At 51.7% G+C, this 17,828-nt stretch overlaps 1 protein-coding gene across 1 annotated transcript; it reads left to right on the top strand.

The window, feature by feature from the left end:
• The first annotated feature begins 7,322 nt into the window (after positions 1 to 7,322).
• Epx (eosinophil peroxidase) lies at positions 7,323 to 17,164 on the top strand. The gene is made up of 13 exons (XM_004645261.2): positions 7,323 to 7,399; positions 7,520 to 7,613; positions 7,811 to 7,986; positions 8,162 to 8,279; positions 8,379 to 8,508; positions 9,317 to 9,523; positions 10,570 to 10,888; positions 12,257 to 12,417; positions 12,756 to 13,011; positions 13,307 to 13,477; positions 15,465 to 15,702; positions 16,245 to 16,457; positions 16,735 to 17,164. Exons 1-12 carry the CDS (start codon positions 7,324 to 7,326, stop codon positions 16,444 to 16,446), a joined length of 2,148 nt encoding a protein of 715 aa, XP_004645318.1. The 5' UTR covers position 7,323; the 3' UTR covers positions 16,447 to 16,457; positions 16,735 to 17,164.
• Positions 17,165 to 17,828: the final 664 nt, after the last annotated feature.

Raw genomic sequence — 17,828 nt, 5'->3', positions numbered from 1 at the left:
ACTGTTACCTGGGCCTACAGATGCCCCGTGCATAACTGAAAGCAGAACAAACCTGGGCCTTCATTTTGTACCTGTCTCCTTTATTACTTAAAAGTTCAGGTCAGATCCCTGCTGAGCTCTGCACACAGTGTTCTACATTTAGGAAGCATCTGTGTGAGAGCTGATAGCACAGGGCCGATTACCCCGAAGTTTACATAACCTAATTCACCTCCCTTTAAGACTGAGGACACTTAGATAAGAAATTTGCAAGGACAATGAATTACCAGCGAATCCCCCAGATGTCTCCAGCAGGTCCCTAAACTCACAGTCCTCTTGGACTCCAGCAGAGCTGCCACAAAACTGATCTTGCCCCCAAGGACTTTCCCTGAAGGCCTCTTACAAACCCAGAACTGAGATAATGATCATCTAGATCTTATCCCACTCCAACCCCTTAAAAACTGGTCCTTTCCTTTCTTTTCCTTTCCTTTCCTTTCCCTTTCTTTCCTTTCTCTTCTTTCTTTCTTTCTTTCTTTCTTTCTTTCTTTCTTTCTTTCTTTCTTTCTTTCTTTTTTTCTTCTTTCTTCCTCTCTCTCTCTCTCTCTCTCTCTCTCTCTCTCTCTCTCTCGTATTCATTAGAGTGTTTACAGGGTCTCACTACGTAGATTGGACTCGTAGTGATCCTCCTGTTTTCAGCCTCCCAAGCGCTGGGATTACAGTCCCGCACCACCACGCCCAGTCTCAATCACCATCTCAGCACACCCCAGGGGCGAGGCTGGCAAGGCAGGCTGGGGATCGAACCCCAGTCTTTGTGTCTGCCTAAGCAGGCACTTTAATCCACTGAGCTATCTGACTGGCCCTTCTTCTATTTTCTATAAGTATGTGATTGTAGTAGATACTGACTACATTGGTCATGGGCAGTAGGCACAAATATATAAGGTATCTTTATTCTTTTTATTCCTCTTTCCCTGCCTTCAACTTTCAGTTTGATTCTCTCCATCAGAGCAGTGCTCCCTGCAGCTCCCTCATTTTAAATTTTGTCGCATTTCCTCTTACTTTTTAACTTTGCCTAACAAACCAGCCTACACTCTTCTCTGACCCATCCTGAAATGCTCTCACATGAGGCCAAGGCAGAAGGGAGGTGGGAGAGGAGAGGTGCTTGCCCTCCACTGAACCCCACCCCCATCCCCAGACCTGCACACCTCTCAACCTCTCATCCTCAAGCTCTCCTGCCCGCTAAGCCTCGCTGCTCTTTGGTGACTTGGTCAGCACATCAGAAAGGTCAAGTTCTTGCTCAAGGGTGCCCAAGCAGGAGTGATGCTTGCTTCCCAGGACAGCTCTCTCCAGCTTCAGGCAGAAGACTCAGAGCGGCTCCTGTCAGGGGACTCCTGGGCTCTGGCGCATACACGTACACACGGATACAGACACATGTGCACCCACGTGGTCTCAGCATGTGGCAGAGGCAGTGCCCTTCTTCTTGAGCACCTTCATGTTCTCATCTAAGAGCACAGCCCCCAGACCCCTTTCCTAGGAACTCTTGGGGTCAGAGGTAGACCTGCCAGGCCCTGAGCTGTCTGGGCAGCTGTCTTGACAGAGGCAGTTGGAGCAGAAGAGATAAAGAGATCCAATCAGGCCTGTGGTTGGCTGCTCCACCAGGGCTTTGGACAGTTTTTGTGAAAGTGGTTACAGAAGCTTGAGGTTTCAAGTTGGCAAGGGGAGGCAGGGGGAAGACTTGGGGGGTGTAGACACACAGAGCTATATGATGCTAAGTTCTAGGAAAGGAACAGCAAGAACAAGGGCAGGAAGACCTGGCCAAGGCTCATGACCTCCCTTTCCAAATGGAAAAGTACATGTGAGTTACTGGAATTAAACAGGATACCACACATTTCTGAGCACTGGCTTAAGTTCACCCCTGGGCTCGGTGTTGGTTACACAAAATCAGATGTGGTGTCCTGGGGGTGAACACAGTAACAGGGCCGCCCCAGTGCAGTACAGCACGTGCTGTGGGACACATCAGCAGAGGGGAGGCATCTAAATGAGATGTTATTTGGGGGTGAACAGGAAAGGCTCCTGGAGGAGGTGTTGGCTCAGCTCCAGTGAGAAGATAAGTTAGCAAGGCAAGGGACATGCACAAGGACCCAGAGGTGACAGGGAAGACAGCGCATCAGAAAACTCCAGGAATGGCTAGGGATGCAGCCCAGTGCTAGGGCACTTGTCTAACACACCCCCAGTCCTGTGTACCATTCTGAGCACCCAAACCCAGAGCCAGACAAACCCAGAGAGATCAAGGCCGGAGGGTGGTTGGTGGGGAGGAGGAGGGAAGGTAGAGAATGAAGAGTCCCTGCAGGATCTGGGAAGCTGGGGAATAAGCGAGGATTCCCTGGTTGCTACTAAAAGGACACTATGCACAGACCCTGTCCCGGTTACTTTTCTCATTGCTGAGGCAAAATACCCAACACCCAAAGTTGAAGGAGGAAAGGTTTATTTAGCTCCCAGTTTGTAGGGGTTTCAGTCCACAAGACCAGCACCCCTCAAGCCCAGTGGCTCCCTCGTTCCCAGGGACCCACAATGTACAGAGACAGGGAGGTGATGGAAGGACTTGAAAGCCTCCTGGCTTGTCATTTAACAATTAAGAAGTGGCAAAACCAGTACCAAGGACAGAGCAAGGAAAGCTGTTCCTCTTCATGCAGAAAATAAAGGGAGCAGAGTCTACAAGGGGTTCTTACCACTCACCATGACCACACAGCAGCAATTCTAAACAGTAGCAGCGATAGCCTCTCCTTCCTGAAGACATCTGGTGTTGGTCTATAGTCTAAACAGTCACTGCAGTTACCCTTGAGCATGTCAACTTCAAGTTACTGCGTTTTAATTTCTTACTCTTTACTGAACACTGTGTCCTATGTTGAAGTTCATTAAGAAAATGCCTAGTAAATCAGTGATTCCCTTCGCTAAGGGCCTGCATGACACCAGTGCTGATAATTCAGAATAAGGTTCACAGGCTTTGGTATAGTACCTCGTCTTTAAACAACAGTCTTGCCTTTTAAGCAGCTGACTCGCTATAAACTGTGGTAGTGTGGCGACTGTAGAGACAAATAGACAGAACTCTATTTCTTCAATTCTGTCCTTTCACATGACTGCTGGAGTTCTGTGTTTAAAATTTAAAACAAGTGCAAACTGTGCCAATTGTTAAGTACTTTTAAATGCAAATTTTGTTTCACACATGAAATATTTTACTGACTTCCATTCATCTCTCAAAGGTTGAACTCACTGTTTTTCTTAATGTTTTGATTGTTCATTTTAAAACTTATGAACAGGGTTGGCCAGATAGCTCAGCAAACTAAAGTGCCTGCTTAGGCAGGTGCAGGGACCGGGGTTCGATTCCCAGTGTGCTGTGCCAGCCTCACCCCTGGGGCCTTCTGAGAGGGTGACTGAAACTGAGGATGGTGGTGTGAGCCTGTAATCCCGATGCTTGGAAGGCTGAGGATCACTATGAGTCCTATCTGTGTAGTGAGACCCTGTAGAACCTGTACTAAACAAATAAATAAATCTAATGAACAAATCAAGAAAATAGAGACTGTTAACAATAGTTAAACCATCTATATATACATTATTTAATATGCATTCATGCTTTTTTTTGAGACAGAGTCTGTCTGTGTAGTTCAGGCTGGGTTTGAATACATTATGTAGCCAAGGCTGGCCTTGAACTCGTGGTGATCCTCCTGACTCAGCCTTCCAAGCACTGGCCTCATTCATGCAATTTATTTATTTTTTTTTAATTTGTGTGTGTGTGTGTGTGTGTGTGTGTGTGTGTGTGACCAGCTCAGCCCACCTGGGGGCAGGGCGGGCTGGTATGTGGTTCTGGGGGATTGAACCGTGGTCCCTGTGCTTTGCCAAGCTTGTTCTAAGTAGGTGCTTTAGACCACTAAGCTATCTCACCAGCCCTCATTCATGCAATTTAAAAAGCACTAATCAGTTGTTCTTTTCCTTTTATGCATGGTAAAATATTTTATTTTTATTTCTTTATTGTTATGATTATATATACAAAGTTGAATAAAAAAGAACTTTCATGTATTTCTGGTCATTGCTATTAGTTGTTTCATTTAATGAGTATCATTAAAAATGCTCTGTTATGTGGAAGAGGGGAGCATCAAAAAGAAACCTGAGCCAGGCTAGACAGTAACCCATAGTAACCCCAGCTGCTCAGGAGGCTGAGGCAAGAAGGTTCAGCCTAGACTACATAGCAAGACAATACATTAAAAAGTAGAGTGGCAGGCCTGGGAGATGGCTCAGTGGCATAAGAGCCTACCTGACAGGCGCAGGGTCCTGAGTTCGATCCCTGGTACCCCACCACCACCACAAAAAGGTAGAATGGCACTGGAAAACGCAGCTCTGTGAAAGAGGACTTGCCAGGGATGTGTGAGGTCCTGGGTTTCATCCTTAATACTGAAAGAAAAAGTCTGATACTCTTGATTGCCATGAGCAAAATTAAATCCTAAGGAAAACCTCTCCAATGAGGCCCTTGTGGGCCCAAGAAAAAGTCCACGGGCAAAGGAAAGAGGAGATGGTTCCCCCGCTCACACCCTTTTCTTGGTCCGTGTGTCGTTGCCTACACCATACAGATGTCAAAGGCACCGGGAATGATAGGACCCCACCCATCGGGCCTGCTGCCTGGCGAAGGCTGTGGCGGGCGCCCAGGCTGGAGCAGCCCTGCCTCTGCGCTTCCTCTTGATTTTCACATCCTGGGCCCACAGAGTCACAGACCACAGAGCCACAGACCCGTGGTGATCTTCCGAAGCCTCCTCCAGGCACCCAGCCCAGAAGGCTCTGTGCTCACTGCCCCCGCCTTCAGGCTGATGGTGGTGGCTGCCCTTCAGGGATGGTCTCAGGGGAGCTTGAAAGGAGACAAGGCTCCTCAACAGCGCTGCTGTGTGTCCACTGCGTGTCAGCCACTGTGGCAGGGTTTCACATCCACTCCTCCAACCATTCCCCAAGTAGACAGGACAGCCCTCTGCTACCAGGGAGGAGGTGGCCCCAAGGCTGAGGAATTAGGGTTGCTGGGATCAGGGACAGGCTCCTGGGTGTGACTGCCTGGATTAGGGTTTGGCCTTGTCTGTGGGGCAGATCAGAGATGGCTTCCCACAGGGAGCCAAGAGGAAAGGCTGGCGCTTGTAGGTGGCGGGTTGAGGTGTCAGGTTCTAGGAGAAGGGTCACTTGGGAGGGCATAGAATGAGCAGCATCTGTCCTCTGACCCCCAACAGTTTCTGCTCCTTTAGCCTCCCTGCCTGAACCTCTGCAGGTGTGTAGGCCCAGCCCCAGCAGCACCCCAGGCCTGACCTCCAGTCTGGCTGTGCAGGGCTGTTCTACGATCCCTTCCCATCTTCTTGCCTCTCACCACCACCATGAGCAATCAGGGGGCCCAGATCCCTAAGACATGGGCCAACGTGGCAGGAAGGGCTGAGTCTAGCACTCAGGGTTCAGTCTCAGGCTGTGGTCCCTGTGACCCATGGCAGCCCCCAGCTGTGACAGAACCCTTCACTGTTGCTGAAGAAGCAGAGGCCGCTATGGTGGACAGCAAGGCTCACTCCAAGAGCAGGCACCCTAGAAAGAGCGTGGCCTGTGCCACATACACCTCAGCGAGCTCCACTGTAGGGCGCATGCTGCCATTCAAAAATCTCTCTTTCGCTGGAGCTATCGCTCAGCAGCATAAGTGCCTGTCTGGCAAGTACAAGGTCCTAAGTTTGATCCCCTGTACCACAAAAAAAAAAGTATCTGGTGAGGATCACCATCCTATCCCACAGCTTTGGAAACAGCTGGAGGAGGCAGGATTTACCCAGAGTCACACAGTGGGTCAGCAAGGAACTGGGTACACTTTCACCACCTTCAGAGTGAAAGAAAGCTCTTGTTGCAGGGCAGGAGCCTCTGCTGAAGACGAGAGATAAGATCGGGTGGCCTGGCCATCAACGGGGGCTTGTGAAAGGGTTGCTAAAGCAAAGCAGCAACTGTGGGGAGCAACTGTCGGGGCTGGAGCGTTGCTGAGGGAGGAGGGGTGGAGGAGGGTGCTGGTCCAGCCGAAAAGGAACCGGTTCAGGGTCTAGGAGGAGGGGCAGGCAGCCCTGTGGGGCTCTGAAGCAGTACTGGCCTACACTGAGGGAGGAAAAGGTACATCCACCAGAAGAGGGGGGATGGCATGGGGCAGTGATGGCACAGCTGTAGGTGCAGCCGTGGGCGCAGCTGTGGGTGCAGCGGTGGGCAGGCTGCAGAGGTGAACCCTCCAGATGGGCGGGGGATGGGCCTCTGAGGAAAGGTAGCAGGCAGTGTGAGAAAGGTGGACCTGCACATAGGCTGCCTGTGGTGCCTTCCATGTGGATGGCAGGGAGCGGGGCTCCCTTGGGGTCACACTGATAGAGGCATGGCTGGATCAAAACTCAGCTTGGTCTGAGTCCATTGCAGCAAGCAACCTCCAGCCATGCCCAGAAGACCTCTGACTTCAGCACCTGCCTCAGAATCGAACTGTCACTACTGTGTATTGAGGATACCTGGGAAGAATAAAGCTCTAGGGGACTCTGCTATCAGGCTCTGCTGAGTATTCCCGGGCGGGGGGGGGGGAATATTTCACTGCCTGGATCTGCCTCAGCCACCCCTTTATCGTCCCTGGCACCTCAGAATGGGCTGAGGAGGCCGAGAGACCAGGCCAATCATTGACCCTAGATTATTCATTCAATTGACAAATGTTTTCTGAGTACCAAACATTTGGGTACCAAACCCAAGTCCTACACTGGGCACCGGAAGAGACAATCGGAAGGCAGAGGAGTTTCTGGCTGGTAAAGAAGGAGAGGCTTTCCAGTCATCTGACCCAACTCCTGCCTTAGGGATGTGGAAACAGAGGCCCAGCCACATCCTTAGTGGGGGCTGGGGCCAAACACGACCCTGTTCCAAGGCACACTGCTCCCCAGTCCTCCTGCAAGATTCATCAGGTGGTGCCTATGTCCTGGGCACTGCTTTACGCCCTGGGAGGAAGACAGACTCAACAGTAGGAGGTTGAATGGAGTGGAGGTGGAGCAAGAGGGTGAAGGGGATGAATGTCTCCAGGCTGGTAAGGGACCAGGGTTTGGGGGCAAGGCGTTTCATCTCTCAACCCCCCTAAAGATCAGAGGGCTGCTCCAGAGCTCCGCCTCAGGGGTTGGGCTTCTGGGGCCCAGGGCAGCCCTTGCCCGCCAGGAGGGGATATAAAAGTTTTCTCTCAGCTACTTCCAGAGAGAAGCAGGAAGAGGTGGCTAGTGAGCTGGGGGGCCTCTGGGTGGAAGGTTTTAGGGGACCCACCTGTGGAGTCAGAGGTCTCACGCAGAGATGCAGCTGCTCCTGGCCCTGGCAGGAGTCCTAGCCACACTCCTCCTCACCCAGCCCTGTGAGGGCACTGTCCCAGGTAATAGCCCCTTGAAGAGCCGAGGAGGAGGGTGGGCCTGAGGGAAAGGAAGTGGAGGGAAACACTCGGATGTGGGGGTCTGTGGGTCCTTTGGACTCCGAATCCTCTCCCTCTAAACAGTCACCCTTGGGGCAGTGGAGACCTCAGTCCTTCAGGACTGCATAGCAGAGGCCAAGCTGCTGGTGGATACTGCTTACAACCAGACCCAGAAGAGGTGGGCCAGGCCTGGGAGCGCCAGGGAGGGGATGGGCCCAACAATGTCATCTTATCACCCAACACCCTGGGCATCTTGGAACCTCCCTTCTCTACGACCACAGTCTTCCTACTTCCAACTGTTTACTCCCTGCAGTGGGGCTCTGAGGGGTGGGACTGCACCCTTCCTTCAGTCTTCCCCCCTCCCCCTCTGAGCAGCATCAAGCAGCGTCTTCGCAGTGGCTCAGCCAGCCCCATGGACCTCCTGTCCTTCTTCAAGCAACCAGTTGCAGCCACCAGGACTGTTGTTCAGGCTGCTGACTATATGCATGTGGCCTTAGGGCTCCTGGAAGAGAAGCTGCAACCCAGGGGATCCAGGCCCTTCAATGTCACTGGTACTATGCTCTCCACTTATCCTGAGAGTGAAAGAAAGCCAGGAGTGGGGGAGGTGGGGTGCACGGCCATGGAGTGTCGGGAGGAGAGAGGGGAACAAGATGGCAAAGGTTGCCAAGGGCCAGTCCAGAAAGGGACCAAGACCCTGCACTCAGACCGGTACACCTGGCCCTGCAGATGCACTCACGGACCCCCAGCTGCACCTGCTGTCCCAGGCCAGTGGCTGTGCTCTCCTAGGCCAGGCTGAGAAGTGTAGCAACAAGTACCGCACCATCACGGGGAGATGCAACAACAGGTGGGTGCCAGGGCTGCCCTCGCCCAGGGACCCTGCTCCCCTCCCCACCCCTCCCTCCAGGCCTCACACCCTGCTAACCCCCACCCACTCCTGCCACAGGAAGAGACCCTGGCTCGGGGCCTCCAACCAGGCCCTGGCTCGCTGGCTGCCGGCTGAGTATGAGGACGGGCGGTCGCTCCCCTTTGGTTGGACCCCTGGCAAAAGGCGCAATGGCTTCCTCCTCCCTCTTGTGAGTTGGGGTGAGGAGGCCTCAAGAAGCTTGATCTTCTTCAAATACAGGGAGTAAAAGAACCTGAAGGCAGCCGGGCAGATTCACCCCAAGCTCCCCTACCAGCCAGCTGAGTCAGTTTCCCTATCTCCAGAGGGCTCATAGAGCTGGTGTGAATAACAAAGTAATGAGTCTGAAGAACCACACAGGACATGATCTCTTAATGCTAGCTGTTGTAGTATTGGGCTGTTTGTCTGCTTGTTTGTTTTCTGAGAGGATTGCTGTCAATACATCTTAATTTGGCTATACCTATTGATCTATATGATTTCACATTTATTGATTTTTTTTTGTTTATATGCCAATATAACAATTAGGCATCTACCCACCTAACAATAGCTACTTGTTATTTTTCTTCCATGGCCCCTTCCATCTATCCAGTTCTCTCTTTGTTATCCAACACCTTGCAACGAGTCCATGCATCTGTGAATCATTCCTATTATCTGTTGGTCTACACATTAATGTATCCATTTGATCTACTCACTTCTCTGGAAGACCTCACAGGGCCCAAGTCAGCCATATGAGTCCCTCTCCTCTTTGCTGCTGGATGCCTCAGGAGTCAGGCCAGAGGCCATCCTTCTAGAAATGACAGCCACAGTGGTAGAGGCTGCATCTCCAGGGACAAAAGAGAACAGAGGGAAAGGCAGAAGAGGAGAGACTCTGGCCACTCCAGCAGGGGGAGCTGCCTCCCCGCACCTCCACCCCCAGTCTTGGGTTGGCTCTAGCATCAACCCAAGGCCCAGGCCCACCCCTGGCTTCATTTCTCCACCAGGTCCGGGCTGTCTCCAACCAGATTGTGCGCTTCCCCAGAAAGAGGCTGACCTCTGACCGTGGCCGGGCCCTCATGTTCATGCAGTGGGGCCAGTTCATCGACCATGACCTGGACTTTTCCCCAGAATCCCCAGCCAGAGTGGCTTTCACTGCAAGCGTGGACTGTGAGAAGACCTGTGCCCAGCTGCCGCCCTGCTTCCCTATCAAGGTATCTCAGCTGCCAACTTTCCAGGCCCCCAGGGTGGCTTCTAGCCAAGGCAGAGTGTGACAGATGGGGACAGGGGAGACTGAGGCTGTCTCGAGGAGCCATCTGTGGAGCTGGGGCATAATCCAGAGACCCAGGGTGCAACTGTGCACAGCTCCTGCTGCTGCACATCCTAAGGAAGGGAAGGGATGAACTAGAAGCTCAGGTGGAGCTTCATGGAGGGGAAGCTGTAGAGACAGCATTGAGCTGTGGATCTGGTCCCCAGGGCGGGAGCCCTGGGCGCCTACTTCTGGAAGACTGTAGGATCACTTTCTCTCCTCAAGGAGGTCCAAGGTCCCTGCAGATCTCACCAACTTCTGGGGTTGGGCTGTGAGCAGAGCACTGTCCTGCTGGAAACAAGCATGGCATGGGACACTAGGCAAGAAACGACAGGCTCCAGGGACTGGAGGCTCTGCTGGGGATGCAGGGGCAGACACTGTCACCCACTCATCTACAGGAGCCAGATCACACTCAGGAGTGATGATGTGTGAGGGCCTTTGGCTGGCCCCTCCCTATTGCCACTTCGGCCCTTCCTCAGGCACTGGCACAAGAGCCCCTCCTCAGCAGAGCTTCTAGACCTTCCTAGTGTACTGTTAGCATCTGGCTTTTGTATCAAACACAGCAAATGCCACTTCACTGGGGGTGACTTAGCTCTGTATGCCTGTGTCTGTCTTTACTGAACTGGCTGTTTCCTGCCACCTGTACTGGGTTCATTGACCTTCTTGGTCTCTAAAGCACCCAGAAAGAAAGGAGCTTAGGGATTGTTTGTCAAGCTGTGTCTCTTCTCGGGGTTTCCCTGCCTATAAGATGAAGTTGTAGCTTGTTTCAAAGTTTCATCCATTTCTAATCTTTTGTGACTCTATGATACAAAATGGTAAGGACACTCAGACCCAAGGCATGAACAGTGTGGGTCCAGGTGAGTCAGAGAAGGCTTTCTGGAAGAGGTCTTTTGAGCAAGCTTTTGAGGGAAGTGGGAGATGACCCAAGGGAGGTCTCCTCTTCCACCTCAGATTCCACCCAATGACCCCCGCATTAAGAACCAGCGTGACTGCATCCCCTTCTTCCGCTCGGCACCATCATGCCCCCAAAACAGGATCAACGTCCGCAACCAGATCAACGCACTCACCTCCTTCGTGGATGCCAGCATGGTGTACGGCAGTGAGGTCTCTCTTGCCCTGCAGCTCCGCAACCGCACCAACTACCTGGGGCTGCTGGCTGTCAACCAGCGCTTCCAGGACAACGGCCGGGCCCTGCTGCCCTTTGCCAATATGCATGATGACCCCTGTCTCCTCACCAACCGTTCTGCACGCATCCCCTGCTTCCTAGCAGGTCAGACCTGAGGGGTTCCAGTGACTTCCTGGGCTGGGGAAGCCATGGTGGGATGCGGTGAGGGGAGATAGTTTAGGACCTCAGTAGTAGGCACACCAGAGGCATCCATCTGGGCAGAGTCATCAGAGAGCCAGTAAGTTGTGAGAAATCCCTTTGCCAATCCACTGTGTGTGATCAGCGGTCCCTGCTTGACTATCCTTAGTGAGGGGGGACTGCTCACCATCCCCAGGCCACTCTGCTGGCTGGGAGAAGCAGCCCCCTTACTTGAATTCAATATTTTAAGACACTTCTAGCACCTCAGAGATGGTCTCTCCTTACACAGCAACAACCCCTTTAATTATCTGAAAGCAGCTTTGGTTTCAGATAATTAAATAACCCCTAGGTTGTTTTCTTTTCCAGGCTCCCTTTTCTTACCCACCCCCAACTCAGTGATATGTGGTACCGTCTTCTAGATGCATAATATAAACTCTCCTTGAAGTCTTTTGCCCCCACGTATGGGAATATGACAGTGGTAATCATTTCCAATTAATGAAGACACTTGAATGGGCCGTCCCTAAACCTCAGCGCAGCCCTGAAGGATAGGAATTACTATCATCCTTTATGGACAACTGAGACTCAGGAAAGATAAGGAACATGTACGAAGAGTACAGAGTCTTAGAGGGAAGGGCCCCTGTGGAGTTAGTGTAGCTCTGGGGCCTCTGCTCTGTCTGCTCTGGCCCCTGCTTTCCTCAAGGCAAGCAGCTCCAGCTGTGCACAGTAAAGACTAGATGTCACTGAGTCCCAGCAAGACCAGCAAGCTTGTTCATGAGGGTTCCCTGAAGCGTGGTCTGAACGAGATCCTGAGAAGGGGCTTGGGGAGAAGCCAGGTGACAGAACTCACCTTTCCTGCCTATCTGTTGGAAAGGGCCAGGTACAGAAATGGTCTGTTCATGCCTCCCTCTTCTTCTCCCTCCCTCTGGCTCTTGGGGGAGAGGAGTGTGACAGCAAATCCAAAGATGGGAAGGCCCAGTCCTCGGAAGAGCACACACACACACAGTGCCTCCCCAAATCACATTCCCAAGGTTGGCAGCTTCCCCCACTACAGCTGCTCCAGGTCATCTTGTAGGGTCACCAGGTTACTATTTCCCCACTGGACATGTAACTTCCTGCAGCCTTCCACACACCCAGGACTCCACTGTCCTCCCTATACTGGGCTGCAGCACTGGGAGTGTGGCAGTCAGTGAGTGTCCTCGCACAGCCAAGGATGTGGAAGGGCCTCGAAGGCAAAGCCTGGCCCACCCCACCTCCCCAGGTCCTGGGCCTCAGTTTCCCCTCATAGAAAGACTGTCTGGGAAGGGCTGTGGCAACTTGGAACTTGGGGTTTTCAAGGTGACTCCCGGTCAAGTGAAACCCCCAAGCTGGCAGCCCTGCATACCCTCTTTATGCGAGAGCACAACCGGCTGGCCACTGAGCTGAGACGCCTGAATCCCCACTGGAGTGGAGACAAGCTGTACAATGAAGCCAGGAAGATCGTAGGGGCCATGGTTCAGGTAGGAAGCCCCAGGTCCCAACATCACTCAGAAGCCAACATGGGGAGCAGTGGGGAAGTGGCTCACCCCTTCCTTAGCACTCGCTTGGGGGTGTGCTCAAGTCAGCCAGGTCAGGCAACTAGGGAGGCGCCTCTGTCCCAGTTCTGCTGTTATCTAACTCACTGCGACCCACGCACTCAGCCTCTCTGGGCTGCAGTTTCTCATTCCCCATTGGGAAGTTAACATTGGCACATCTGCTGTGACAACAGTGAAGACTTCCTCGGTCTGAACAGTCCTTTGAAAGCATGAGTATCTGTGTGAAGCAAGCCAGCAACAGCCTTCCATGTCTCCTCTCCCAGATCATCACCTACCGAGACTTTCTGCCCCTGGTTCTGGGCGAGGCCCGGGCCAGAAGAACCCTGGGACGCTATCAGGGGTATTGCTCCAACGTGGACCCGAGAGTGGCCAACGTCTTTACCCTGGCCTTCCGTTTCGGCCACACCATGCTGCAGCCCTTCATGTTCCGCTTGGACAGCCGGTACCGGGCCTCAGCACCCAACGCCCACGTCCCGCTTAGCTCCGCCTTCTTTGCCAGCTGGCGAATCGTGTTTGAAGGTGATGGGGCTTTCCAGAGGCAAAGGGGATGTGGTGGGGAGGTCTCCCTGCCCTGCAGAGCGGGGATTCCTGAGAAGGGCAGAGACCAGTGTCAGACTGGCTTCTTGTAGACTTGCAGAGAGGTGGCCTTTAGCTCCTTTGTTAAGAAGTGAGGTGACCCTTCCCCTGCTTTGGCTCCCCCATGTCCAGACACACACTATACAGCTGCCTTGTACAGCTCTAAGCTAGTGTGAGATAACACCAGGGGCTTCTACAGGCGGGACTAATCCCTGCTGCCATCATTCTCCACCACCAGGTGGCATTGACCCCATCCTCCGAGGCCTCATGGCTACCCCTGCCAAGCTGAACCGTCAGGATTCCATGGTAGTGGATGAGCTCCGGGACCGTCTTTTTCAGCAGGTGAGAAGGATCGGGCTGGACCTGGCAGCCCTCAACATGCAGCGCAGCCGGGACCACGGCCTTCCAGGTGAGCTGGCTCCCCACCTCTCCCCCTAGCTTCTGCTCGGGCTGGGCTGCTCAGGGCGCTTTGAGAATAGTGGGGCGCCCTGTTGAATGGATGTGTGGTGGTCCAGAGCAGCGTGTGAACCCTTGCTTGCTAGCCTGTCACTTCTTTCCCACTGCTGTATGGGCTCCAGCTTTAGGTTCACCACAGAGTCAGGACTTGGGCATGGAAGCAAACAAAGGAGACCAGAACTTTCCAAAAGGAGTTAACTGGAAAAGCAGGGAAGACCTGCTCCATTCCTCGCCTCCTGGGCAAGTTCCAGGGAGGAAAGCGAAAGCTATAGGCCTACAAAAGCTGGCTCTTTGCGAGAGGTCCAAAGCTCTCCAGAGTCAAGTAGCTAGTGGAGTAAAAGTAAGGCTGCCATCCCAGGAAAGAAAAAAAAAAAAAAAAAAAAGGAGCAGGCACTTTCAGGGACAACCTATTCAGTCCTCCCAATGACCTTGGGATGCAGATATTAGGGCTATTTTACACATAAGGAAATAAATTCAGGGCCGGAGAGATGGCTCAGTGGAATAAGTGCTTCCCTGGCAAGCGCAAGGGCCTGAGTTCAATCCCTGGTTCTGCCAAAAAACAAACAAACAAAAAGGAAATAAATTCAACTTGCCCAAGGCCACACAAGCAGGAAGTAGTAAAACTGAACTGAAATTGAAACTGACTCCCTTCTTCCTGCTGTTCCATATCAATAGGGAAAAGGGGTGAGCCCCTGCTGTTTCCTTCTGCTGGGTGCCCTCTCGCCCTGTATAAAGGAGTTAGGGGACTTCATGTTACCTAATCCATGAACAAAGCACCTGACAGACACACAGCAGGCACTCTGGAAACCTGAGTTTCTTTTCTTCTTGCACTGGGCTCCCTGACAGCTAAGGAGCTGTAGGCACCCCCTGCTGGAGACCTGAGATCACTAGCCAGCCCTCTAAGTTGCCACAAGATGACTTCCATTCCCTTTTCTCCTATCTGCCATTCCTGAAAATTCCTAACACCAGCTCTCACAGACTCCTCTAAGCCCTTCTCAAGTCTAACACCAAATTTGGGGATGGACAACCGGGTTTAAACTCCAGTTAAAAGAGAACTGACACCCACAGATCACTATTAAATATACCAGATATATTACTATAAAAGTATTCACAAAGATTCTATAGGGGTCCTGAGAAATGTTCACGCAAAGGAGCTCGTAATAATAAGACACTGTATGGTTTCCTTTGTTTAGGTGGGGGATGGGGTTTGTGACACAGGGCTGGTATTTCTTCAGATTATGTAAAGACATCTCCATCCTTGGTTGTCCATAGCTTTGGCCCTGGTGTGGGATCCTGGTGGGTTCCTTCCTTCCTTCCCTCATTGAGTCAAAGTCTCACCAAATCACTAAATCGCATAAGCTTGGGCTTAAACTTATAACACTCCTGCCTCAGTCTCCCAGAGTGCCAGGATGACCAGGATGGAACACCATGCCTAGTGACCACTAATCTACTTTCTGTCTGACTATTCTAGACCTGTCATTATATAAATGGCATCGTATTGTATGTGGTCCTTTTCTGAGTAGATGAGTTTTTATTTGTTGGTTTGTCCACTCGCTGATTTACTTGCTCCTTCATTCGTTCTATAATTCTGATTGAGAGCTTCTGTTGTTCTGTGTGCTATGCCTAACTGATGCACATGAGCTCAATAACAGTATCATGAAGCTCCACACTGTGAGCTTTGGTGACAACAGCTTCTTACATTAGGATACACTCTTCAGTCCGATGCACATGAAGCCTGGTTGTCCACTCCCATTTTAGATGACAGCAAGCAGGTCTTTGTGCCAGTGGGGACCTTCTTGTTTGGCCCAACGTTGACTATGCACAGAGCAAAGACCAGCTTGCTGTCTAAAATGATGGCACAGCCATGCTCTGGAGGACTTGGGGAGAGAAGCAGAAACTAATGAGATGGTTAGGATTGAAACTGCTTCTGTCTCCTCCAGGATATAATGCGTGGCGGCGCTTCTGTGGGCTTTCCCAGCCCCGGAACTTGGCACAGCTTAGCCAAGTGCTGAAGAATCACGGTTTGGCAAGGAAGTTCTTGAAACTATACGGGACACCTGACAACATTGACATCTGGATTGGGGCCATTGCAGAACCTCTTTTACCAGGGGCCCGTGTAGGGCCTCTTCTGGCTTGTCTCTTTGAGAACCAGTTCAGAAGAGCTCGAGATGGAGACAGGTAAGTGACCCCATTGTAAAAGACATCAGTACAGAAACAGAGGAGAAAACCACTAGCATCGCAAGAATCCTTGGGGAAAAGTTTTAGATTGGTTTCAGGCTCCTCTCTGGAGAACTGGGTCTAAGAGACACAGACGCTGACCCAAGCGAGGAAGCAAGGCTGATACTGCCAGGGCTGCAGTCACCTTAGACCAAAAGAGGCTTGTCACGTACTGTTCTGAGCTGCCAGATCCCATAAGACAGAAAAGGATTAAATCTGGTTTCCCTCCAGTAACCTTGTGGACTAATGCCGGACTCCTTACTTGGATGTGATTTTTGTTTGGTTTCAAATCCGACATTGACCATTTAAATAACTGTGCATTTAATACCAAGCAATTTATTTAACCACTGAAACTATTTCTCCACTTATGAAATAGTAATAATACGTCTCTTGGAGTAGGTTTCTGGGAATTGAATGAGATATGGTGTGTGCCCGGTACAAGACAAATGCTCGTGAAGTAATTCCTTCCTAACCTTCTCCCAAATCTTTTGACCTCCTGGTAGGTTCTGGTGGGAGAAACGGGGTGTCTTCACCAAGAGACAGCGCAAGGCTCTGAAACGGATTTCCTTGTCTCGAATTGTGTGTGACAATACTGGTATCACCACCGTTTCGAGGGACATCTTCAAGGCCAATATCTACCCGCGGGGCTTTGTCAGCTGCTACCGTATCCCCAAGCTGAACCTGTCAGCCTGGCGAGGCAAATGAGGCCTCTGCAGGTAAGGAGGGGCTTGGGCTGGGTCGAGCCCTCACATCCTTCCCTGGCTGCCTTTAGGCTTCTACGCAGAGACACTGATGCTTGTCACTGGGTCAGGGGCTCTTTCCTAGTAGCTTCCCAGTGTGCTAAACTCTGAGCTGATAGTCCCAAAGCCCAGGACTGTGGGAAACAATTAGAAAGCATCCAGCCACCCTTACAACTTGGTCACTAGTGCCCAACAGTTCCATTTCTGGGTATCTGGCAAGTTCCTCACTTATCTACTTCCACTGTTTCTGCAGGAGTCTGTGCCAAGCCCCAACCCCAGGAAGGAAGGGAAAGGGAAGATCGCGAGGCTGAGGCTGCCTTCACTGCTGGAGCAACTACTGCCTATTCATAGTTTTGCTAACTGCAACTCACTGCTGACGACATTGGCTGAGAGGGAAGGCTGGGGCTCCTAGCAACAATGGACCCACCCACCTTGGGAGCCTCTTAAAGACTAGGTATGGATTAGCACCAGATCCAAGGACTGGTGAGCCACGCCATGAGGCCTTGAGGTTCTAGCTGGAGCCAACTGAAGGACTTCCAGCACTTTCTTCCATTTCCCTGCCAATACCACCACCACTGCCACAACCAGAAGGCCACGAAGTCCCAGTCTTGCCACCCCACGATCCTGAGCCTGCAGGCTGGGAGCATGCTGTTTCTATTAATAAAGCACTGCTGAGGGCAGGGGATGCTGTGTCCATGTCGGGTTAGGGAGCAGGACCTAGCCCAGAGGTTGCAAAGCAGCACTGCTCTGACCCGAGTTGGCAATCTATGTCCCTGCTGAGGGCTGTTAAGACAGCCCAAGAAACACCCTGGAGGAGGGAAGGATAGAAAAGAGGAAGGGCAGAGGACTTAGCGGCCCAACATTAAGAGGTACCTGAGCCAGGCCAGCAACCTGAGCAGAGAAACAGTCCACAGAATGTGTCAATATATAAATAGATTTATGTGCAAAAAAAACCCCACAGAAAATGATACTGGACAGCTGAGAAAAAAGAACTGAGATTTACCTTCACCTCCTTTCATCTCAGAAATAAGTCCTCTGTCAAATTCAGCCAGCACTCATCAGTAGAAGGAGGCTGCCCTGAAAGTCGGGGCTACCACTCACAGGCCACGGTCTCTTATGCTCCTCCTTTCTTAGAAGAGGGCAAGTTGTTGTTGTTGTTGTTGTTGTTGTTGTTGTTGTTGTTGTTGTTCTTCTTCTTCTTCTTCTTCTTCTTCTTCTTCTTCTTCCTCTTCCTCTTCCTCTTCTTCTTTTAATTTTTTGAAACAGAGTTTTACTATGCAGTTCAAACAGGCCTTGAACTCACTTGATAGCCCAGGCTGGCCTCAAATTCACAGCAATCCTCCGGCC

Source organism: Octodon degus, unplaced genomic scaffold (genome assembly GCF_000260255.1).
Source record: "Octodon degus isolate 3935 unplaced genomic scaffold, OctDeg1.0 scaffold00222, whole genome shotgun sequence".
In the NCBI taxonomy this organism is placed as follows: domain Eukaryota; kingdom Metazoa; phylum Chordata; class Mammalia; order Rodentia; family Octodontidae; genus Octodon; species Octodon degus.
This window is presented reverse-complemented; position numbering and strand designations above follow the sequence as displayed.